The sequence below is a fragment of the Schistocerca cancellata genome, chromosome 8 (assembly GCF_023864275.1).
Source record: "Schistocerca cancellata isolate TAMUIC-IGC-003103 chromosome 8, iqSchCanc2.1, whole genome shotgun sequence".
Taxonomy (NCBI): domain Eukaryota; kingdom Metazoa; phylum Arthropoda; class Insecta; order Orthoptera; family Acrididae; genus Schistocerca; species Schistocerca cancellata.
Window position 1 is genome coordinate 330753888 of NC_064633.1, and position 25241 is coordinate 330779128.

Below are 25241 nucleotides of genomic sequence, written 5' to 3' on the forward strand. Positions count from 1 at the left end.
CATCATGGTGTGGGGAGCGATCTCCTACACTGGCCGTACACCACTGGTGATCGTCGAGGGGACACTGAATAGTGCACGGTACATCCAAACCGTCATCGAACCCATCGTTCTACCATTCCTAGACCGGCAAGGGAACTTGCTGTTCCAACAGGACAATGCACGTCCGCATGTATCCCGTGCCACCCAACGTGCTCTAGAAGGTGTAAGTCAACTACCCTGGCCAGCAAGATCTCCGGATCTGTCCCCCATTGAGCATGTTTGGGACTGGATGAAGCGTCGTCTCACGCGGTCTGCACGTCCAGCACGAACGCTGGTCCAACTGAGGCGCCAGGTGGAAATGGCATGGCAAGCCGTTCCACAGGACTACATCCAGCATCTCTGCGATCGTCTCCATGGGAGAATAGCAGCCTGCATTGCTGCGAAAGGTGGATATACACTGTACTAGTGCCGACATTGTGCATGCTCTGTTGCCTGTGTCTATGTGCCTGTGGTTCTGTCAGTGTGATCATGTGATGTATCTGACCCCAGGAATGTGTCAATAAAGTTTCCCCTTTCTGGGACAATGAATTCACGGTGTTCTTATTTCAGTTTACAGGAGTGTATTATAATTATGCTACCTACATGTCTTTGGGTCAATTCAGAAATGTTGCGAGCTAACTCTGTGGTCATGTCATATGTGTGCTCTACCTCGTTGCCAGTAGGCAGTAGTGATGCCACTGGAGAATTTCTCTGGCCGATACGTGGTACAGGGAGCTGCTGCTTGGACAACGTAGTTACCTGTACTAAATCCTGAGTGGGCGTTGGCCATGTCTCGATGACATACGTACATCTTCACTCGCATGTAGTAGCCAATATGATAAGCATGATATGTTACAGCCGTCTTGAATAATTAAAGGAAAGCCATTAATTAGCATTTATTTGAGCTAGGCAAATGTACTATCTTCCAGAAATCGACATTGATGACTTGAAACAAAAATTAATCGTTATGTGGCATAATTTGAAAGTCCCTATGCCCTTCATTAAGTACCGATAAATTAACAGTACATAAAATCAAAGTTCGTAACAGATTCGCCAATTCGCCATTAGTGAATCTGAATGTATCCAACACGCAAATTATTGTTTTATAAATCTTTTACTTTTTAGTTAAACAAATCAGAATTAATACAAAACATTTTTAATAGATTTATCCTTTGGTCCAGTTTTTGATCGTTGCGAATTTTTTTTTTTCAACTTTTATAATCAAAACATTCTGTTGTGGTGCTACAATTGGAAGTGTGTTGCAGCGTCTCGGTTATAGAGCTTCACACGCCGACCATATCTCTTTCCACATTGCTCTGCTACCGCTGCACTGATCAGCCAAAACATTATGATGAACAGCTTAATAACGTGTTGGTCTACGGAGCTAGCCTCCGACAGCGTTGGTTGGTTGGGGGAAGAGACCAAACAGCGAGGTTATCGGTCTCATAGGATTAGGGAAGGAAGTCGGCCGTGCCCTTTCAAAGGAACCATCCCGGAATTTGCCTGGAGTGATTTAGGGAAATCACGGAAAATCTAAATCAGGATGGCCGGACGCGGGATTGATCCGTCGTCCTTCCGAATACGAGTCCAGTGTGCTAACCACTGCGCCACCTCGCTCGGTCCGAGATGTGTTCTATTATATTCATGTCAGGCGAATATGGTAACCAATATATCAACGTCATTAACACGCTACCCAATCCTCTGTAGAACGATTGTGTGCGTATGACACGAATTGTTATCCTGTTGGAAGATGCCATCGTCGCAGGGAAAGATATCAGTCATGCAGGGATGCATGTGGTTCGCAATAACGTTCACTCAGGATGATGGCGTTTCTCGCCATGGCCATCGATCTGGTGTACCAGTAAAGGTGATTCATCCGAGTAGGTGACACATTTTCATTGATTCTCACTACAATGATCGAGCCCAATCCAATAATACTGACACTGTCGTTGAGTCAACATACGGGTTGTCAGCTACGGAGCGTCATGATCAACAGCGTGCGCTTAGCGATGTGCTCCGAGGCACTTGTCCATGCACCAGCTTTGTACTCTATTGTCAGATCTGCCGCAAGTCGCCGCCTATCCTGCTGTACAGAGCGGGTAAGCCTCCGACATCCACCTTCTGTGATCATGCGTGAATGTCGAACGTTTTGTCACCTATTTGTATTTTCACTGTCCTTCAACTACTTTCCATAAAATTTCACTTCATCCATCCTTGCCAGGATAGACGATGGAATGACAGCCGATCTTAGAGTGCCTCATAAAAACACCGACAAGTTTTAGGGACAGATTCCTTACACCATGACAATAAAAAAAAATCTGTTAACATGGACCCTAAAGCAGTGCAGGGTGACCGCGCGGTTTAAGGCCCCATGTAACGGAGTGCGCGGCCCTCCCGCCGGAGGTTCAAGTCCTCCCTCGGGCATGGGTGTGTGTTGTTCTTGGCATAAGTTAATTTAATTTAATTTACGTAGTGTCTAAGTCTAGAAACCGATAACCTCAGTAATTTGGTCCCGTAGGAATTCACACACATTTTTATGGACTCTAATGCCTCTGATGGCTCTGAGGACTATGGGACTTAACATATGGGGTCGTTAGTCCCCTAGACTTGGAACTACTTAAACCTAACTAACCTAAGGACATCACACACATCCATTCCCAAGAGAGGACTCGAACCTGCGACTGTGGCAACAGTGCTGTTCCGGACTAAAGTGCCTAGAAGCTCTCGGCCACAACGGCCGGCATGGACTCTAAAAGGCATACCTAAAGATCGATAAGCAATTGTTCAATACAAGACATATGTCCCACACTAGTGAAATAAACAAGTGCTCATAATTCTTGAAGGGTGCATTGTAGACCCCACGTGTACTGTATATTTTTTTTTCTTTATTTGCTCCATACTATCTACTCCAAAAATATGAGAAGCAAATTCCCTGCAGTACAAGAGATCTGTTTCAGAGTTTCGAAGATGAACAAGTGCTCATAGCTCTCGTTGCGAAATTGTGGCAAAAAGGGTATGCGATGAAATCCGACGTTGTCTCTTCGCTATTGAGAAGGACCATGCCGGTATATGCTGGAAACGTGTACTCAAACCGTGTTGCGCTAGCACTCACAGCCACGTGAATAAGTCACGAACCAGGTCAGAGAGGCAAGATACACGTCAAATGACATCAGCTGATCCGACGTATCCGCCTCCCAACATGCTTACCTCCCACCATGACTATCCTGCTGCATGCTCATATAGGAAACGTGTTTTAAATGACTGTAACACGGAAACGGTACGTTTCGAGACATGGGTTCCTGTTCAAAATGTTATCTACTCACTCCTCTCTACAAGTCACAGAAGTTTGTAATGGGAATTTCCGAGCACCCTGGATAGGAAGAAGACACATATAGACGTGTGCCTACAACAAGCTGCCACGATCCAGTGCAATAGCAGACAGTGCTGACCACCCTGGTATATAGAGCAGGCGTCATCTGCGATGAAGAAAACCTGTCAGACGAACTGCAACACCTGAAGGAAGAATTCCGCAAAAATTGGTACAGCAAAGTGTAGAGGAGTGGGGCATTCAAGAATATACAAGAAGTTGGAATCCACGAAGAGGAAGAAGAAGACAAGACATCCGCTTTCCTTCGTACTTTGGACTGCTCTCGGCCAAAATTGCGAGGCTACTTAAACAATAGAAAATAAAAACCCCCCTTGCGACCCCTGTCCTCCGTAGTGATCATACACCATATTAAGAACCATAGCGCGCCGTTTGAATTGTTCAGGAGACCATCATGAGTAGCGTTGACATGAATGTAATAATCGTCTTTGTATAGACGTGTCAACTCTGTTCGTGTCATTGCGTATTTCTTTCAGTAACGTTCTGTACTAGACCGCAGGAATTCTTTTTATGTATGGTCCAAGTTTCATCGAGGTCGGCCTACGTTACTTCACAGTGAAATATCATGCGAAAGTTGCTTTTACCCTTGCGTTTTGCTCACCAGTACCCTAATACTAATGTAAGCTAGTTATTATCATTACATTAAAACATTTTATATGTATTACCATTATTATTATTAAATTCTAGGAACATTAAAAGCAGGAGTGACAGAGAATTATGTTTTGGGTGGGGGAGAGGAGAAAGTAAGAAACTGTGAATTCCAGCTCTCTTCCCGCTTTGCCCCGTTCTTCCCTTTCAGTCCCTCCCCTCCTCAATCGTCCGCCCCTCCTACTTCTCCCTTCCCAATCCCACAGAACCTAGCCCTCGATCCGTGTCTGCTGTGTTGTGTCTTCGCTTGTCGCCGAAGAGATTTAAGGGAGTCGCTTCTTTCTCTAATGTAGCCGCCAATTGAACAAGAGCTCTTTTCGCCGTGTGGGCACACTCCACAGTGAATGGTAGAGTATAAATGTATCCGCATTTCTAGATTTCAGGCAACAGTTGCTTGACGGTCACCACGCGGCCAGATGGAGCTGAAATCTCTGTTAGAAAGATAGCTAGTTTTGACATCCTGTCAATTGCCCATCGGCAGATTCAAATACGTAAGAGGATGCGGCAGTTTCCCTCCGTGTAATCAATGGGCATTCTGCATAAGATGATCACGTAAAGTAGTCCATCTCTCATACAGTAATAATCAGGATCATCTCTCACATTTTTTCCTATCCTCAGTTATTTGATAAAATAGGCAATCACATTTCATTGCCACGGCCATGGATCAGAAAAAGATGAGACCAGAATGAACTACACACCTGTGTCTTTTCACGTTCTAAATTTGTTAAGTTAGGAATTGTCCTGAATGCTAGTAATTTTATCTCTTTCAGTATTTTAACATCAATATTTGCTCGTTGCTCTGTTAATATAAATCTACCTCTGTACTGAGAGTACACATATCTCTTCATTCTATATTGGGTTCTCGATTTTTTTAGTTGTTGTTACTGTATTTGTTCTCCATAACTAAAGACATTATAAATAAAAAATTCAATTTAATGATGGAAACTAACCATGTCTTACAGAAAGTGCCAAAATCTGATGTTTGACACACAGCGACTGAATCAATTCGATAATCATTGTCGTCCATTTGTGATTTTCGGGTATACCGGGCCAAATACCTCACGAAATAAGCGTCAAACGAAAAAATTGCGAAGAACAAAACTTGTCTAGCTTGAAGCGGGAAACCAGATGACGCTATGGTAGGCCCGCTCGATGGCGCTGCCATAGGTCAAACGGATATCAACTGCGTTTTTTTAAATTGGAACCCCCATTTTTTTATTACATATTCGTGTAGTACGTAAAGAAATATGAATGTTTTAGTTTTTCGCTTTGTGATAGATGGCGTTGTAATAGTCACTTACGCCACACAAATAACCCCCAAGTATACATCTATCCACGAAACGTGGACGTAAGCACAAACACAGCTCCACTTAAAAAGAAACCACACAGCAATTTAATTTTTGTAATTTTTTGTATTTATGGTACGTTAACTTCAGAACTCAATAATCAGTCATCAAAGGCCATGCATCTCTCAAAAATTTACGAGAAAATCAACTTTGAAGATTTCCGAGAGTTTTTAATATCTTAAATGAGGGTCATTTTTCTTTCGATGGGTAGAATGCTCGCGTGCCACGTAGGTGGCCCTGGTTCTATTCCTGGCTGTGAAGTGTAAAATCAATTTAATTTGTAGTGTTTCTTTTAATTTAAAGAATCCTTACTAACAATCTTTTATAAAATATTGGTAATTAAGTTTTTGTATTTGCTACGAAAACTTTATCTTTGTTTGAGACACGTAATTACAAATAAAAAGATGTGCATCTGTCATAAGAATGGCAATTATATGTGTTAATTAGCATATATTCAGTGAATTTTATATTTAAAATCTTAGGCATTCGAACTGAACAGAAGAAAAACGGAAAAAGTAATGACCACAAAACGAGGCTTGATCGAACGTTCGAATGATAAGCAGTCTCGAGCGCTACTGATTTTTTCGATATTTATGTGTATCATGCTTCACTAAATGCTCGTAAAAATACACTTTGTTTCAAAATTTAACCTTTCGGAACAGGTGAGTATTTCACCACAGAGTCACACTGTCTGTCGAAAACTCTACCTTACTTTCGCGTGTTAAATGCTCTCAGAAACTTCAAAGTCGATTTTATAGATAATTTGTTACAGTTGTATCGACATGTTTCAGGGAACTGATGTCTCAGTTCTGGACTTCACGTAACATAAATATAAAAAATTAGAAAAACCGATTGCTATGTGGCCTCGTTCGTTCACAATGGTTCAAATGGCTCTGAGCACTATGGGACTTAACATCTGAGGTCATCAGTCCCCTAGAACTTAGAAGTATTTAAACCTAACTAACCTAAAGACATCACACACATCCATGCCCGAGTCAGGATTCGAACCTGCGACAGTAGCGGTCGCGTGGTTCCAGACTGTAGCTCCTAGAACCGCTAGGCCACAGCGGCCTGCCCTCGGTGGTAGTCAGAACCTCGACACAATACTGCAGTACCTCAACAGAGGACTGTGTTGCGAGATACTCACGACACCTCTACAGTTGCCGCCAAGAGGTTCCAAACTGGATGTTATACAAGTGATGTCAGTCACCATTCACTGGATCTAGGACTATGCCAGTGTTAAAGACAGAACAGTGCATGTAAACACTGACCTATATTGCCACGCACAATCTTCATAATGCAGCTAAGTAGTTTAAAAATTCTATCGCTAAATCATTGCAAGATGTTGCCAATCTGTATTGCCATCTTTTTTTCCATAGCTGTTGCTAGCCTTATTTGTCCCAGTGACGGGGCTGTATAGTTGCTGCATGTAAGCTGGTGATCTCATAACAGCAACTACGAGTATTTTCGGTGGCAGGGATCCAATTGCGTTTGGTAAATACAATAATTCTTCAGAGTAACTACAGTCCGATTAAAATTACTTTATAGCTGACATTTCATGCGTTGGAGCTGGTTTCCTCCTATCAAGACTCTCAAGGTCGCACCAAAACTGTTTGCTGTTGCCAAATTGCCATTACAGTTGGTCAGTTCACTTCCAATTATTTGTCCAGCTTCCTTTCTTCCTGTGTTTGGATCCCAAATCTGGTCCTTTTATTTCTTATTCCATCACACATGATAAACACAAGTAAACCACACTTAAACAATACATTCACAAAGATTCTAATGAAATATACACGTTTCATCCAAAGCACCAACCAAACACTACTCGATCCTTTCGCACAAAACGCCATTCACTATCACATGTACATTGATTATAATCACAGAGATCGTCTTACATCAGATCAGTTTCGCATGACACTAAGTGAAGCCGAATTTTTGGAGCCTGCAATTCATCGTTGCAGCTGAGTCACTAGAGTCATAAATAAAACTTTGTGGTGACATTAATATTTCGCCACAGAGTAGCGGCTAAAGAAACGAGAGTATTGCGTTATAGCGTCAAGGACTTGTAAATCTGATGAACAGTTTTTGTTGTTCATTCCTTGGTCGTTTAGTCATTGCTAGTATCTAAAAGAAAGTAGTATGTTAGGTTATCTCGTGCCTTGTCATTCTCACTTATTGTAACTGGAAGAAAGTAACTACCAAAATCTCCAACCACGTGATAGCGGAGCGTAGTGGTTAGCGCATATACTTGATGTGTAGCAGATCATGGGTTAGATTTTATACAAACCCCACGAATTTTTCTGTCATTTCTAAATCTAATCAAAAGACTTGGATTACAATTTTTATTCAAAGAATTCATTTAAATATTTTTTTTTATTTCGAAAACTTTGGCGCGTCATCGTACTGACTTTTTTGTTCCTATCTTTCCTTTTCGCTTGGTATCTGCCTGTGTCACCCGTAATCTGCTACCAAGTGGCAACCAGGACTGCACATTGGTTGGTAATGCGACAGGTCGTGCGCCCAAAGTGAGCATAATCTCATGTAACCAAGATAACGAAAAACTGCAGTTTGCTTTCAGCACTGTGTCGTGTGACTAGGGCCTCCTGTGGGGTAGACCGTTCGCCGGGTGCAAGTCTCTCGATTTGACGCCACTTCGGCGACTTGCGCGTCGATGAAGATGAGATGTTGATGATTATGACAACACAATACACAGTCCGTCTGCGGGGAAAATTTCTGACCCAGCAGGGAGTCGAACCCGGGCCCTTAGGATTAACATTCTGTCGCGCTGACCACTCAGCTACCAGGAGCGGACGCTTTCAGTACTGAAACCAAAATATTCTTGTAGGAAGTGTATCCATGTGCAGGGCCGGAATGGAAAGTATAAGAGACTCAGTAATGTTGGTCCACCATATGATGTCCCACACTGTAAATTATGTTGCTGAACAAATAAGCAAGGTTAGTCCAACACGTATAGAATGACAGTGTATTTTCTCGATTATTAAATTTTTCTCTCTTGAATTTGCTCGTACATGTTAGGTCTAATCCCCGTGAACAAAGCGACCGTGATTTTAATTCTGCCGCAGACCGTTGACCACCGTTTTCTCGGGTATATTGCTGTGTTTGCGTGTCGCCTATAAGCGAGCAATAGTCGACAACCGATGTGGTAACAGTCTAACGGCAAGCGACAGACCACCAACTGTCGAGTAATTGCAATGGGACTACAGCTTCTCCCCCCTTCCTCCCCCCTCCCCCCCCCTCCACAATTCAATGCGGCACACTATTACACACGGTGACTTTCCGGTGCGTACGGAAATGTCGCCAGCAGAAAACGTAGATAATTTTCAGACAAAAATATTCCTTCCTTGACTTTTTGACGCGAAAACAACTATTCAGTCGTCAAATGTTCAAATCTGTGTAAAATATTATGGGACTTAACTGCTAAGGTCGTCAGTCCCTAAGCTTACAAACTACTTAACCTAAATTATCCTAAGGACAAACACACACCCATGCCCGTGGAAGGACTCGAGCCTCCGCCGGGGCTAGCCGCACAGTCCATGACTGCAGCGCCATAGACCGCTCGTATTCAGTCGTCAGTCGAACTTGCTTGGGTGACAAAATATCGGCAGATTCTACTAATAACTACGAGGTGTAAACAATGGTTGAACCCGCAATGGATAGATCATGGTACCAGTGTAGGTTCATCCGCGTAATTATTACGGATTAAGTTGATGCGAAGTTACACATTGGTTTAGCATGAAAGTCGTTTAGCTTGGACATTGATTCGGGTGTCATTGTTAAGAGCTTGCGGAGCACTAACAGGACTCAATGTGAGAAGCTAAAAATATTCGCCGGAGTATAAGTAAAAATCGGTAATTACTTAGAAAACTACAAAACAGTGAATGATGTCGTCTATACCAGTCGTTAACGTGCACGGAAATATAGAAGACACAAGTCAGAGGAAAGCTCGCATCGAAACGATCTAAAAAGCCTATAAAGTCCAATGCCGAAGAAAGCGAGAGTTACGACGGCGTCCAAAGGAATGAAAAAATGTAGCAAAGCGATTGCGTAGCTAGCCGATCGGGCAAATTATCGCGCATGTGAGCCTGTGATCTGCCTCAGGCGGATATCTATTTTATGAAAGATGCCACTGTTGATCATGTTGACTTCATCGATGGCGATACTATGCAGCATCACCTGACATACTTGCTTCGAGTTCATGAGCCCATAGACCGTTTCTACATTCGGTAAACTTGTGAGTTATCTATTCTGTAACTACAGTACTGCTTGTATAGGCAATGAAGAGATTGATGATTAAAAATTACTTATTTATACAAAACGCTTATTATGATTTTATCTCAGCGTTTCCGCCAAAAATCTACAGCGTGGACCCCCACTGCGCGAGCAAAAATTTTTGTCTTTAGTTGACCGTTTAGTCCATAATCAGCGTCAAAATCATTTATTAATACCGCCAGCCTTTGGAAACGTGCAGTGGTGAAAACAACCTGCCATACGAGAGGCTTCCCGACTCGTACTTTCAATATGCCGAAGACGAGTGCGAGGAAAAAACTCTGCCACATTCAATCGACAGAACTCGTCAAGCAGCGCGACCAGTGAAGCTTGGAGAAAGTGCGATGTATGAAAAACTATCTTTCGTTTGCTTCATTACTTTAACGTTTCGTGTATTTTGTGACTAGAGTACTTCCTTTAATCGAAGAAGCTAGGTGAAATCTTTATAAAGCTAACATTTTGCTTTAGCGTTAGTTTTATGTTTTCCTGACTAGTCTTTACAGAAAAGCACTGATAACATAGTAGTTATTACCGGTTTTCGTAAAAAATGCCACATAAGTTTTCATTCATTTAAGCATTATCTGTATGCCCTTTGACTTTCCATACACACTGAAAAGTCAGCCTGTATACGATACTTGGTCATACTATCCTCCAGACAGCATGTAATATGTACACCATCTGTGGGATAATCTACATCTACATCTACATTTATACTCCACAAGCCACCCAAAGGTGTGTGGCGGGGGGCACTTTACGTGCCACTGTCATTACCTCCCTTCCCTGTTCCAGTCGCGTATGGTTCGCGGGAAGAACGACTGCCGGAAAGCCTCAGTGCGCGCTCTAATCTCTCTAATTTTACATTCGTGATCTCCTCGGGAGGTGTAAGTAGGGAGAAGCAATATATTCGTTACCTTATCCAGAAACTCATCCTCTCGAAACCTGAACAGCAACCTACACCGCGATGCAGAGCGCCTCTCTTGCAGAGTCTGCTACTTGAGTTTACTTAACATCTCCGTAACGCTATCGCGCTTACCAAATAACCCTGTGATGAAACGCGCCGCTCTTCTTTGGATCTTCTCTATCTCCTCTGCCAACCCGACCTGGCATGGATCCCACACTGATGAGCAGTACTCAAGTATACGTCGAATGAGTGTTTTGTAAGCCACCTCCTTTGTTGATGGACTACATTTTCTAAGGACTCTCCCAATGAATCTCAACCTGGCACCCGCCTTACCAACAATTAATTTTATATGATCATTCCACTTCAAATCGTTACGCACGCATACTCCCAGATATTTTACAGAAGTAACTGCTACCAGTGTTTGTTCCGCTATCATATAATCATACAATAAAGGATCCTTCTTTCTATGTATTCGCACTACATTACATTTGTCTATGTTAAGGGTCAGTTGCCACTCCCTGCACCAAGTGCTTATCCGCTGCAGATCTTCCTGAATTTCGCTGCAATTTTCTAATGCTGCAACTTCTCTGTATACTACAGCATCATCCGCGAAGAGCCACATGGAACTTCCGACACTATCTCCTAGGTCATTTATATATATTGTGAAAAGCAATGGTCCCATAACACTCCCCTGTGGCACGCCAGAGGTTACTTTAACGTCTGTAGACGTCTCTCCATTGAGAACAACATGCTGTGTTCTGTTTGCTAAAAACTGTTCAATCTAGCCACACAGCTGGTCTGATATTCCGTAGGCTCTTACTTTATCAGGCGACAATGCGGAACTGTGTCGAACGCCTTCCGGAAGTCAAGGAAAATGGCATCTACCTGGGAGCCTGTATCTAATACAATAAGATAATAAGAGTATAATAAGATAATAAGAGTAGAAACTACCATCAGTGTCTAGTATGAAAGAAATGAAGACCAAGGTCCCACAGAAGATGTGCAACAAAGAGCAGAAAAGATTCGCTGGAGTCTGCTCACGTCGACAAGCGACTGCGCATCGTCTAGCGTGATGTCTCCTTCCCCAAAGTAGAAGTCGTGGAGCTCCCGCGTGGCGTTTATCCGCTCCTCCTCCGTTGGCAGATGGATGTCCGGCGCCGTGGCGACCTCGAAATTCTCGTTGAACGTTCTCAGGACTTCCGGGTCTGTCAGGTAGCCGTCACCTGCAGAGCAGAGGACGGATACACTACACTGTTCATATTAGCTTTATAACCAAAATAATTGGGAGGAAGTTCAATACGGTGTATTTTATTTTATTTTATTTTTTTAACATTCACATGCAGCTTCGTTTCTGCACAGAAATTCTCAGACATTTGGCTTTATCTAAAGTATTTTAGAGAGAGTGAAAGTACGACTGCTTTTTTCCCCTCCGATCGGTCGCGAAGTGGGAATCACAGTTAAAACAAAAAATGTTTTATTTGCCACGTCTAGCTACAACCTTCCAACTGCTTCTCTAACTAGTCGACGGCCTGGCTTAGACATTTGTCGTAGCGTGGTACTTTCGTCATAGAACGCAGCCACCTGTGCTTTCCGTCAATTTCGTGCTCTGGTCTGGAGTTCACTGTGTTTTCCAAAATGATGTCCTCACAGACGGCGGTTCATGTGAGCAGAGGCGAATATCAGAGGGAGCCATGTCCGGGCTGTATGGTGCGTGGTGAAACGCTGGAGAAGTGTCATTGTTCCACCAGCAGTGTGCGGCCGAACATTCTCATGAAGGAGGAAACACATGCAATTACGTTATGTAGGCTGCACGAAATGAGATGGAGCCCCTCAGTACCACTTCACACTTCGTGGGGTACTCTACGTACTCACTACGCGCCCAGAATTGAAAATTGCGACGTGACGCGGTCGAGGCTAGGCGAGGCGAGGCGAGAGAGAGAGAGAGAGTTTATGGTTTTGTGTTCCGGTACCGCTCTGGATTAAATTCAACCTAACATGGTATGTATACGACACAGTATTAGAACACCATTATCGTAAGGGGACGACACCCAATGGAGCCTCTACCGAACGAAATGGCGCAGTGGCTAGCACACTGGACTCGCATTCGGCAGGACGACGGTTCACACCCGTGTCCCGCCATCCTGATATAGGGTTTCCGTAATTTCCCTAAGTCGCTCCAGGCAAATGCAGGGATGGCTCCTTTGAAAGTGCACGGCCGATTTCCTTCCCCACCCTTGACGCAATCCGAGCTTCTGCTCTGTCTCTAATAACCTCGATGTCGACGGGACGTTAAGCCCTTCCTTCCCCAAGGGCTCCTATTTGTTAGAAGAGGTCAAAAACTGATGACGTACAGTCATAACTCTAAAACGCCCTGAATAATTTGAATCAAATCTAGTTTAAGTTCTAACAAAAAGTCGCACTGGACGCCTGTGACCATTATGTGAATACTGAACATGCCTTTTCCACTGATTTTTGACCGCTGAAAATAAGTGTACACAATTCTCTTGAAATTTCCAGCCAGATTAAAACTGTATGCTAGACCGAGTCTCGAACACGGGACCTTTGTCTTTCGGAGATAAGAGCTCTACAAACTCAACTACCCAAGCACGATACACGATCTGTCCTCACAGCTTTACTTCCACCAATACCTCATCTCCAGCTTTCAAAACTGCATAAAAGATCTCTTGTGAAATTTGCAGGACTAGCACTCCAGGAAGAAAGGATGTTGTGGAGACGTCGCTTAGCCATAGTCTGGGAAATGTTTCCAGAATTAATTTTCATTCTGCAGCGGAATGTGCGCTGATGTGGACTTCCTGGCAGGCTAAAACTGTGTGCCGGACTAGACTCGAATTCGGAACTTTTACCTATCCACGCATAACACTCGAGTGTGAGAACGTTACAATGTGCATAACAATTCATTAACTGATTATTTTGTTCATATGTTACTGTGATATATTTCTGTAACGTTATTTTGTCAAATACAGTTTTGAGTAGAAAACAAATTTTGTCCGCAAAAGTCAAAGGTCCCGAGTTCGAGTTTTAATCTACCAGGAAGTTTCATATCTGTGCACACTCCGCTGCAGAGTGAGAATTTTTCATTTATGCGTTTCGGGCATAGTCTCTGCTCAGAATATCTGGCAAAAGCATCACCAATTGTCATAAAAGTGCAAACACAACATCTGAACAACATTACAATTAATATAGTGTCATAACAGTTTGCTTACCAGACAAAATAAGACTTCACAAAGAATATGATGTCACATAATTTCAGTCTTGACATTGCTGCTCAACTGATTGGGTGAATTAGGGGTTGAACCGTGTACCTAGAACGACAGAGAGGCTTCGCCCGCCATAGAACCCCAGTGGTTCACAACCCCAGAACAGGCTACAGCAGTCCACTCACCCCACCGCCGCCCCACGCCGAATCCAGGGTTATTGTGCGTTTCGGCCGCCAGTGCCCCCCCTCCCCCCCTCCATGGGAATGTCTCATACCAGACAAGTGCAATCCCAAATGTTTGCGTGTTTGATGAATTATGGTGTACGTGTACGTGGAGACAGTGGTTGCGCAGCAATCGCCGACATAGTGTAACTGAGGCGGAATAAGGGGGACCAGCCCACATTCACCGAGGCAGAAAGAAAACCGCCTTAAAAACCATCCACAGGCTGGCCGGCACACCGGACCTCGACACTAATCCGCCGGGCGGATTCGTGCCGGGGACCGGCACGCCTTCCCGCTAGAGTAGCAGTGTGTCAGACCGCGCGGCTAGCCCGGCGGCCAACTGACTGCGTACTGCCATTAGAAATACTACGTATTGTTACACATCACCTGGTGGTGTAGTGGTAGTGGCGTTGGGATGTTGGAAAGGTCAACAGAGCGTTATTAACAAAAATATTCGCAGAACACCATATATTAGCGACCTCCTCTGAAGGAAAATTAGAAATTACAGTTTAGAGTGGACAAACAGAAGTACATCACGAAATCATGTGATCTGGGTAAGGGATGAAGGGAAGTGACGGAAGGAAGGACAGAAGGGTTCCTTCGCGATCTCAACCATTCTAAGAAGGAACAGCCTACACAAAATTTAATCTCAGTACTGTTTTAAGTATGTATAACTTTGTCTCCAACTTTATCTCTAATGATAATTGTATGGATTCCGCATCATGAACGTGTTTAACCTAGCTCTCTATGTTCTTCCACGAGACCCTAAAGGCAGTATATACCAGCGCCCAGGTGATGTCGTGTTTATTGACACAGACACTCGATACATTTCCGTACTATCGCTTAATGAACAAAATATCAGCGTATAAAATATTACTTCATGTTTGTGATTGGATTGAGGAATTCCCAGCAACTAGAACTCAGTATGTAATTCTTAACGAGCATAAATCTCTGGACTTAAAACTTCTCGCGTGTCTCAAGAGAATATTACAATACCATTTCTGTTCATAATATACACTTTATTCCAAAATTAAAGCTGTTTCCCCGCCTTATGTCTAATTCACGATGTAATCATACGAACTGTCAACCAGATGTCCGTTCGATGGTGTTCTGCGCGGAAGATGGCATTCCAGTCAACGGACAACCGTGCCAACGATGTTGTCAGGGCACCTACGAAACTAGGTAGTGTTGCCGGGTAGCCCGATATCCACAATCGCTGTGTACACAGTCACAGGTGGTGCAGGATGGCTCAGAGAAGATTCCTACCAGACTCTCTGCAGTGGAAGGCCATACAAAGAAAGGAAGCAGGACAGTCGCAAACTGATTTGGCCTCATGTCTTGATGTGAATCGTTCTTTGTTCCTCGGATGTGGCGACAGTTTATAGAGACCGAAACTGTATCCCGAAGACCAAGGCAGGGCGACCACGTGTGACTTCAGAAGAGATGACCGTATTTTTGTTGTAAGGGCAGGACAGTACCGACTTAATACTGCACGGCAACTGGCATATGACCTCGCAGCATCTACTGGACGTGTTGTGTCAAGGTAAACGGGTTTGCAGAAGGCTTCAGCAGAACAGCCTTTATTGTCAGAGACCTGTTGTATGTGTACTTCTTACGCGTCTTCACAGTAGAGTACGTCTAGAATGGAATCATCAACATGCCACTTGGACACTCTAACAGTGGACTGGAAAGTGATTCGCGAGGGATTCGCACATAGAGGGAATGTGGAACACGATTTCGGGGCCCAAATATTGTGGAAGGAGATTGGTATCGTGGAGGATCCCTAATAGTGTAACAGTTAACTCTAGAACCCCTCTTCACGAAATTGTACAGGTGAATCGGCAAGGTTTAACTGCTCTCAGGTATCGTGACGAGATCTTGGGATCTCGTTTACGGTTGTTGCGAGGTGCTGTGGGCCCAGACTTCTTACTGGTGGACCATAATGCTCGACCTCATATAGCACAGGTGGTTGATTTTTCTTGGAAATGGAAGATGTTGCATACATGGCGTCGCCTGCTCGCTCTCCCGATTTGAATCCCATAGACGAGTAGCATGCCTGCAATTCACTAGGAAGATGGCTTGCATCAAGTCACCAACCACTCTCCAAGATTGTGAGCAGTTTCTACAGAAAGAATGGGCGTTATTGCCTCAACACGGGACTGGTGTCATCATTCACAGCATGGCCTGTCATTGTCTGGTCTGTGCATTGCTGCAAGAGGTAGTCACACCCCATACTGAGCACATTAACCAGTTGTCGTAATGTGTGTGCAAATCCCTTAAGATGGAAAAAAAACGAAGAACATTTTTGTCTGTTCTGTATTCTTTACAGTGTTTCCGTTTTGCTATTACCTGTTTATATCGTTTTGTGACAAAATAAAAGCAACCTTGCAAACTTTCCGTTTGTTGCTTTAATTTTGGACATCATTGTATACAATAACCTACTGGAAAACGTCGTAAATTTCATGTGGTTCTTCTCTGAGGACACTGTTGTATACAGAGATGTAGCAGCGCCAGGAAATTATTTCGAAATGCAAGAAGACCAGCTGAGAGTCGACACTTCGTGCCGGCATTTTCACTCGACCCTCAACATAAACAAATCTGCCATGTGGTATATAAATAGGCGGAAAGAGACGTTATTGTACCATTACAGGATTGCCGAGCAACCTCTTGAAACATACACGACAATTAAATAGGGGCGAGTATGCGTATGGAGTGCCCTGAAGTGGAACCACCACATAAAACTTATCTTAATGAAAGGCAAATGACAGACTGAAATTCCTTCGGACAATCTTCGCTATATGCAGTCCACCAACGAAGAAGATCGCTTACGAAACGCGTTTTTAGGATTAATAGTGAAAATAGAGGCTATCCAAAGATGAATATTGTGTTTCGTCACAGATTCGTTTAATAATCGCAAAAACATCAGTGAGATTTTCATCCAACTGCAGCAGCAGATGCTACAAGGGAGACATTGTGCGTTACGGTTAGGTTTATTGTTGGAATTCAAACAGTGTACGATCCTAGAGGAGTCAAACAAAATGTTGCCTCTTCCTACGTGCATCTACCGAAAAGAACACGAAGGCAAAATGAGAGAGATTCGAGATTACACGGAAGCTTATGAGAATTTGATCTCCTAGAGCACCATTTGAGACTTCAACGGGGAAGGAGAGAATTAACAGGAGAACACAATGTATCTTGCGCCAGACACCTTGAACTGCCCGGTGGTGTATTGATGTAGATGTAAATTTTCAGAGTAGCTTCACATGTACTAAAATCCATTGTTACTTATAAATTTGTTTCTTACTATTTGCTTGGCGTGTTCGACAGGTGGTATGTCCCACTCAAGCAGCTATGATACGTAGCTCGACCTCTGGAAGCAACTAAAGAGGTCGACTCAGGCAATTGTACAAAAACAGAATAATTCGTAAAACTGGGTGGGATGATGGCAAAATTTTGAAGGGTGGGACACTGAAACTCATGGGAATACCTCTTTTTTAGGCTAAGATCAGTGTCCAATGATTCAACTTTGAATGAAATTAAGCTTAATGAGAAGTTCAGGCACAAGGGTATCTGAGATGTTAGAACATCACAAGATTCTCATAAAAGAACAGTGAAAAATACTATTGGTATGTCACAAGATTCTCGTAAAATCACAATGAAAAATAATGTTAGTATATTTCATCAGAATATCAGGGGATTAAAAAATGAAGTAGGTGCTCCTCTTGTTTATTTAGGAGATTTAGGAACGAAGGGGCTGTCTGAACATCATATAATCAGAGGTATGGAAAAGGTAAGTGTAGGTGGGTATATGCTTCCAGCACATGTAAGTAGAGACACTATGGAAAGAGGAGGGGGTTGGCATATACGTTAAAATCTGGTATAGTGTGAAAAATGTAGAAAGTAAAAAATTGTGTGTAGGGTAACATATAGAAGCACGTGCGTGTGATCTTAAATTAAATAATGGTAATTTTATAACTGTATCCATGTATAGGTCCCCATTGGGAAATTTTCAGCTGTTTTAGAAAAACTTTGCTTATTTGTTGTGCTATCTGTCAGACATAAGGAAGAAACTGATTGTTTGTGGGGATTTGAATGTAGATTTTCTGAAAGAGTTCGATAGAAATATTGACACTGAAGTATTATTTGGTTCTTTCAATTTGACGTCAGTTACTGATTTTTCTACTTGGATGGTACAGGAAAGCACCACAGTGATAGACAATGTTTTTATAGATCAAGATAAATTTAATCGAATAAATACTTTTTTCTGTTAAGAATGGTCTGTCTGATCACGATGAACAGCTTGTTACAATATATGACATAACTCCACACAGTAACACAAAACAGTCCTCCAAAATAGTGCGCTCAATTAACAATGTAACAATTGAAAATTTTAGGGAAAGCTTGTGACAGTTAGAATGGGATGAGGTGTACAGCGAACCTGGTGCTAATTTAAAATTTAACCTACTTCATGATAAGTTTCTAGTATATTTGAAAACAATTTCCCTAATAAGGCAGTGAAATATAATTGTATGAAACCATCTAAAAAACCATGACTTACTAAAGGGATGAAAATATTTGTAAACAGAAAAGGGCAATGTAGCTTATAGCTATGAGGAGTAATGATCCAGAAATATTGAAACATTATAGAAACTACTGCACTGTATTAAGAAAAGTTATTAAAATTTCAGAATTATATGCATTACATCTGAGATTAGCATATCTGATAATAAAATTAAAACAATTTGGAATACTGTTAAAAGGGAAACAGACAACTGAGAGCACAGGAAAACTGTATGTTTCTCAAACTCAATGAAGAGATTGTTAACAAAAAGAGGATCCAGCTATTAATTAGAAAATGCAAGGAAATATATGGAAGAGGCATAACTATGCAATTTGTTAAAATTGAAATTCAACTCACCTCATCTACTGAAATTAGGAAATAATAAATTCACTCAAAAGTAAAAGCTCACACGGAATTGATGGCATTTCTAACAGAGTACTAAAAGCTTGTTCACAACAGATGAGTAGGATTCTCAGCCACACACACACAGACACACACACACACACACACACAGCACACACACACACACACACACACACACACACACACATATATATATATATATATATATATATATATATATATATATAGTAGCTCACCAAAATAAGGGATTTCTTCAAATGAATTGTAAAACGCTACTGTTACCGTAGCATAAAAAAGTGGATAGGTTGGTGCTAACAACTATGGCCATATTTCAGTTCTGACAGCTTTATCCAAAATTCTTGAAAAAGTAATGTATTCAAGAGTAGCGTAATATATTTCTGTAAAAATGAAGTACCAATAAAATTTCAGTGTTATTTTCATAAAAGCTTTTCAATAGAATAAGTTATATATATTTTTTCACTGGTCAAATATTAAATGCTTTAAATAACTGAACAGCAACCACTGGAATATTATGCGATTTCTCAAAGGCATTTGACTGTATGAATCATGAAATTCTTCTAGATAAGCTTAAGCATTGTGACAGTGCACAAATGGTTTACTTCATAATTAACTGGAAGAACGCAGAAGGTTGAAGTTAACAGTACAGGTAATCTGCAAAAATCAACAACTAACTTGGGAGGTATCAGTATTCAGTCTTGGGTCCCTTATTATCCTTAATATACATTAATCACTTGCCACGCAATATTCATGAGGACACAAAGCTAGTTGTTTTTGCTGATGATACAAGTATAGTTATCACACCCAACAAACAAGAAACAGCTTGGGAAATTGCAAATATCGTCTTTCAGAAAATTATGAAATTGTTCTCTGCATATGGACTCTCACAAAATTTTGAGAAAACACAGTATATATAATTCTCTACAGCAAATGCCATATCACCACTGATAAATGCAGACTATGAACAGAAGACTGTTGCTAAGGCAGAATATACAAAATTTCTTGGTGTGTACATTGATGAGAAATTGAATTGTGAAAACATATTGCTGATCTGCTGAAACGGTTCGGTTTAGCTACTTATGCTGTTAGGGTTACTGCAAATTTTGGTGATAAACATATCAGTAAATTAGCCTACTATGCCTATTTTCATTCGCTGATTTCATATGGCATCATACTTTGGGGTAATTCATCATTAAGAGAAAAATTATTCGTTGCACAAAAGCGTGTAATCAGATTAACAGCTGGATCCCACCGAAGATCATCTTGCAGACATTTATCTAAGTAACTTGGAATATTCGCAGTACCTCCACAATTCATACACACATCAAAAAAAGTTTTGCATCATCCCGGTTCCCAGAACTTCTGAAGGTAGACATTGACTGTGGATATTGTATCACAGACACAGTCCCTTTGACTGTTCAGAGAGGTCACTAAACCTACCCAAAGATGTAAACAACCATGCTTGAGCAGCACCTATTAGACGAAGGGGGTCCGACAGCCGATCAGTTAGAGTCATTCCACCAGGAAGGAGGTACACGGCTCGTGTTGCCTGTAATTCAACCATGCCTAGACGGTCAATACCGCTGTTCGATCGCGTCCGCATTCTTACTTTGTGCCAGGATGGCTCTCAACAAGGGAAGTGTCCAGGCGTCTCGAAATGAACCGAAGCGATGGTGTTCGGGCATGGAGGAGATACAGAGAGACAGGAACTGTCGATGACATGTCTTGCTCAGGCCGCCCTAGGGCTACTAATGCAGTGGATGACCGCTACCTACGGATTATGGCTGGAGGAACCCTGACAGCAACGTCACTATGTTGAATAATGCCTTTCGTGCAGCCACAGTAAGTCTTGTTACAACTCAAACTGTGCGCAATAGGCTGCATGATGCTCAACATCACTCCCGACGTCCATGGCGAGGTCTATCTTTGCAACCACGACGCCATGAAGCGCGATACAGATGGGCCAACAACATGCCGAATGGACCGCTCAGGATTGGCATCACGTTGTCTTCACCGATGAGTGTCAACCAGACAATCGTCGGAAACGTGTTTAAAGGCAACCCGGTCAGGCTGACACACTGTCCAGCGAGTCCAGCAAGGTGGAGGTTCCCTCTGTTTTGGGGTGGCATTATGTGGGGCCGACGTACGCCGCTGGCGGTCACGGAAGGCGCTTTAAAGGCTGTACGATATGTAAATGCCATCCACCGACCGATAGTACAACCATATCGGCAGCATATTGGTGAGGCATTCGTCTTCATGGACGCCAGTTCGCCCCCCCCCACACCGTGCACATCTTGTGAATGACTTCCTTCAGGATAATGACATCGCTCAACTAGAGTGGCCAGCATGTCCTCCAAACATGCCTGGGATAGATTGAAAAGGGCTGTTTATGGACGACGTGACCCACCAACCACTCTTAGGGATCTATGCCGAATCTTCATTGAGGAGTGGGACAATCTGGACCAACAGTGCTTTGATGAACTTGTGGATAGTATGTCACGACAAATATTGACATGCATCAATGCAAGAGGATGTGCTACTGGGTATTAAAGGTATTGGTGTGTACAGCAATCTGGACCACCACCTGTGAAGGTTTGTCTGTATGGTGGTACAACACGCAATGTGTGGTTTCCATGAGCAATAAAAATGGCGGAAATGATGTTTATGTTGATCTCTATTCCAATTTTCTGTACAGGTTCTGGAACTCTCGGAACCGAGGTGATGCAAAACTTTTTTTTATGTGTGTATATTCACTTAGTAAATTTGTTATTACTAACCCATCCCAGTTCAACAATAACAGCCAAGTGCATAGCTACAGCACTAGAAAAAAGGATTATCTTCACTACTCTGGGGTGAATCGGACTTTGGCACAGGAAGGGGTGAATTACGCTGCCAAAAAAATCTTTGGTCATTTGCCAAATAGCATTAAAAGTCTGACAGATAGCTAACCAACAATTAAAAACAAATTAAAAGAATTTCTGAATGACAATAGATGAATTTTTAGATGTGAAGTAGTAAGTGAAAAAGAAATAATAATTATATTGTGTAAAGGAAACTTGTGTCAAAGTGACACGTTCCAAATAATTACGAGGTGTCATATTCATGATCTATGGAACAAGTATTAAGGTAGTGTATTATAATGTAATGTAACATAAAAATTTCACCATTGGTTTCTTTTTGTCACAATTTTTTTATCTTAGTATCCGTGCAGTTCCCTAGAATTCCACATTATTCCAGTAAGATGTCCCCCGATGACAGCGTTCGTATTCAAGCTGGTGTTTAATGTGTTCAAAAGGTGTCATACAACCAGCCAGTTAATGATTATGCTTACAAACATATATGAAGAAAAAAATTGGTACTTCATGAAAGCGAACACTCAGAATGAAGAAAAGATATTTGCCAGTTGTAACATAAAAACGTCAAAATTAGAGAAAGCCCATATTTACAGAAATTTTATGACTTCTATTACAAAGATCTTTTCATAATTGTTAAAGACCACAATGTTACCAGTCGCCATCAGCATTGAAAACTGTTTGGGCCTGAGGCTGATATTACATATTTCTTCCCAAAAGCTATTTTTTCCATCACTAATCGTATTCCCATCTCGACATTTATCTCATTTCCAATACAGATTAGTATTAGATACAGGTATTCAGTGGAATTTATTCCATGGGAATGTGAAAGCAAAATCATTAACCTATAATTTCGTTGTTGGAGCTGAAGTTTCTTACGTTTTTATGGTGCTCTGTGTTGCCATTGTAACTTCTAATTGGGAAGTAAATATTGTATGAAGTTCAGAGACACAACGATATTAGTAATTACAAACAAGTCATCACCTTAAAATTATTACCCGAAAATTAATACGTCGACACATGGTTTTAATCAACTATTAAATTTTATACCTCAGCAAATTATTCTGTCGTTCATGTTTATTCATGTGTCGTTGATAATTACTGATATGTCAGATGTTCCTTGTGATTTCGAAAAACCTGAGGTGTGAGGTTCTGTTTCACCTGAATGGACATTGTTGATGGAATCAGTTGTGTCTATGACCAACCAAAAATTGCAGAAAAGCTTGTAGAACGCTTACCGGCCAGGATTCAGGATTCTAAGTCAATGGTCTGACTCCGACACCTCTACAAAGCGTATCCGACAGCAGACTTACCGATTATGAAGAGAACGCCCTCGCCCGAGTCGACTCCAGTGAGGACCGGCACCTTGTTGAAGCGACCCTCTTTGAGTACAGTGATGGGGTGCTCTCTCACAAAAGCATCCTCCACGTCTGGTTCGACAACCGGAGCGAAGGCCAGACGCGCTAGCTTCACTTTCTCCTGAAACACCAGCCATAAATGCAAATTACATTGTAAAAAAAAAATAAAAAAAAAATAAATTTATATTAAAAGTAAGTCAGGAACATTACCACAAACTTGTGGTATGCCGCATTGTTTCACACCCTAAGACACACCTAATAGAAATCTATCCATATTGTCCATGTAGTACTACGCGCCTTGAAAGAATGACTTTTTCGAAAACCCGTAATTGTCTCCCATTGCGAAACATAAGTTTGAAATTTGGTTGAAAGGTGCATACGATCTTCTACCCTAATGTTTGTCACTTTCGGGCTCGACGACAGACTCTGCTGACACTATCGGAAGTTCCAACCCCTATCTAAAGATGTCGTGAGGCTGCATTCGCATTAAACGTGCTCTGACAGCTTTGGACGGCAGCACGACCGTAAATTAAGCTCTTGTGTACAGTTTGGGGCCTTTAAAAATGGTTCAAATGGTTCTGAGCACTATGGGACTCAACTTCTGAGGTCATTAGTCCCCTAGAACTTAGAACTAGTTAAACCTAACTAACCTAAGGACATCACACACATCCATGCCCGAGGCAGGATTCGAACCTGCGACCGTAGCGGTCTCGCGGTTCCAGACTGCAGCGCCTAGAACCGCACGGCCACTTCGGCCGGCTGGGGCCTTTAGAAACTGTTCAAAACCATTCGCCGAAATTTGGACGTGACCTGTGGTAGGCAAGGGCACTTATGCATTTTCATCCCTTCTTTTTCGCGCCCTCTTGTGGCGTCATCACGGGGAGGAAGGGGGAGGTAGGGACGCACCATTGAGATGTGCGTGAATAAAATGGCAAAGGGGCCCCTCTAACATCCTCAAGTTTGGCAACACCCTGGGTGCCACTCAGGCACCTTAGTGGAGCACTTTACAAATGTACCTGTCCAAATCCTCCACTCTGGCTCTTGGAAGCCGTTCAACAGTCATGGTGCACCATACAGATTCTTCATTCTCCGATGCATGCCATGTGTCCTCCACCAGCCAAGAAAAGGATAACAGCATGCTGGCCCTGTTTGAACGATTTTGGTAGTAACGTCGCCGCATTTAACAAACGTATGACGTAAAGACACGAATGCCACAGCAATCCCTTGCCTATACGTCGGTGCTTATTCACTAGCATTATATTTGCTCTACGTTGCATATACGCTGCAGGAATGAACCCAAACCGAAACTTTTTGTTTGCCTTTTACGAGGTGTGTGAGAATAGTAATGAGAAAGATAACACTACGAGCGATGTGGCAACGCTGCGTTATTCTATTTGTGTAGACCGTTGTGCTCATCCTTCTTCGGTAATCAGTCCGAGTTTAAGATCCATACAGCCATTATGTGATTTTTCAGGGCGCAACCAGTGAAGTTGTGTTTATGTTGTGTGTAATGAAAATGGAACAGTGGAATTTAGAGTAATGCTATGCAATGAAGTTTTGTGTTAAACCTGGGGAATCCGCAAGTGTGAGCATTGAAAAGTTGAAACAGGCCTATGGCGAACATTCCTCATCAAGAGCACAAGGTTTTCGCTTGTGCAGATCATTTTGGAAATGCCGAGAACATAGTGGAAATGAACCTCGCTCAGGAAGACCTTCAACAGTCGACGGAAACGTCGAACATATGCGTGCTCTTGTGAGATCAGATCGACGTTTAACAAAAAAGATAATGAGTGACCTGTTAAACATATTCACCATAAATCAAATTTTCACAGAAGTTTTGCACATGCTGCAGGTTGTAATATTATTGGATTTCAGATACTTTGCAGATGAGATATTTGTCATAAAAGAGAGGAACAGCCATCGGGCTGTATTTAGTAAAGATATTAAGCATCACAGCGCATGTGTAAAGAGACAAAATACTTTATAATGTGCGCCTACACCAAGACGCGCGTCCAGCGTTAAAATATTTCAAATAAACAGTATGACCCGCTGTGCGCAGATATTT

General features: G+C 42.3%; 1 protein-coding gene across 1 annotated transcript in view; it reads right to left on the reverse strand.

The window, feature by feature from the left end:
* The window catches only part of LOC126095015 (acetylcholinesterase-like), a 123276-nt gene that overhangs the window by 17449 nt on the left and 80586 nt on the right, over nt 1-25241 (reverse strand). Inside the window, exons 6-7 of the mRNA XM_049909674.1 lie at nt 23132-23297; nt 11627-11808 (exon numbers count right to left, since the gene is read on the reverse strand). Of these exons, the coding sequence (XP_049765631.1) occupies nt 11627-11808; nt 23132-23297 (348 nt within the window). The remainder of the gene's footprint in view (nt 1-11626; nt 11809-23131; nt 23298-25241) is intronic.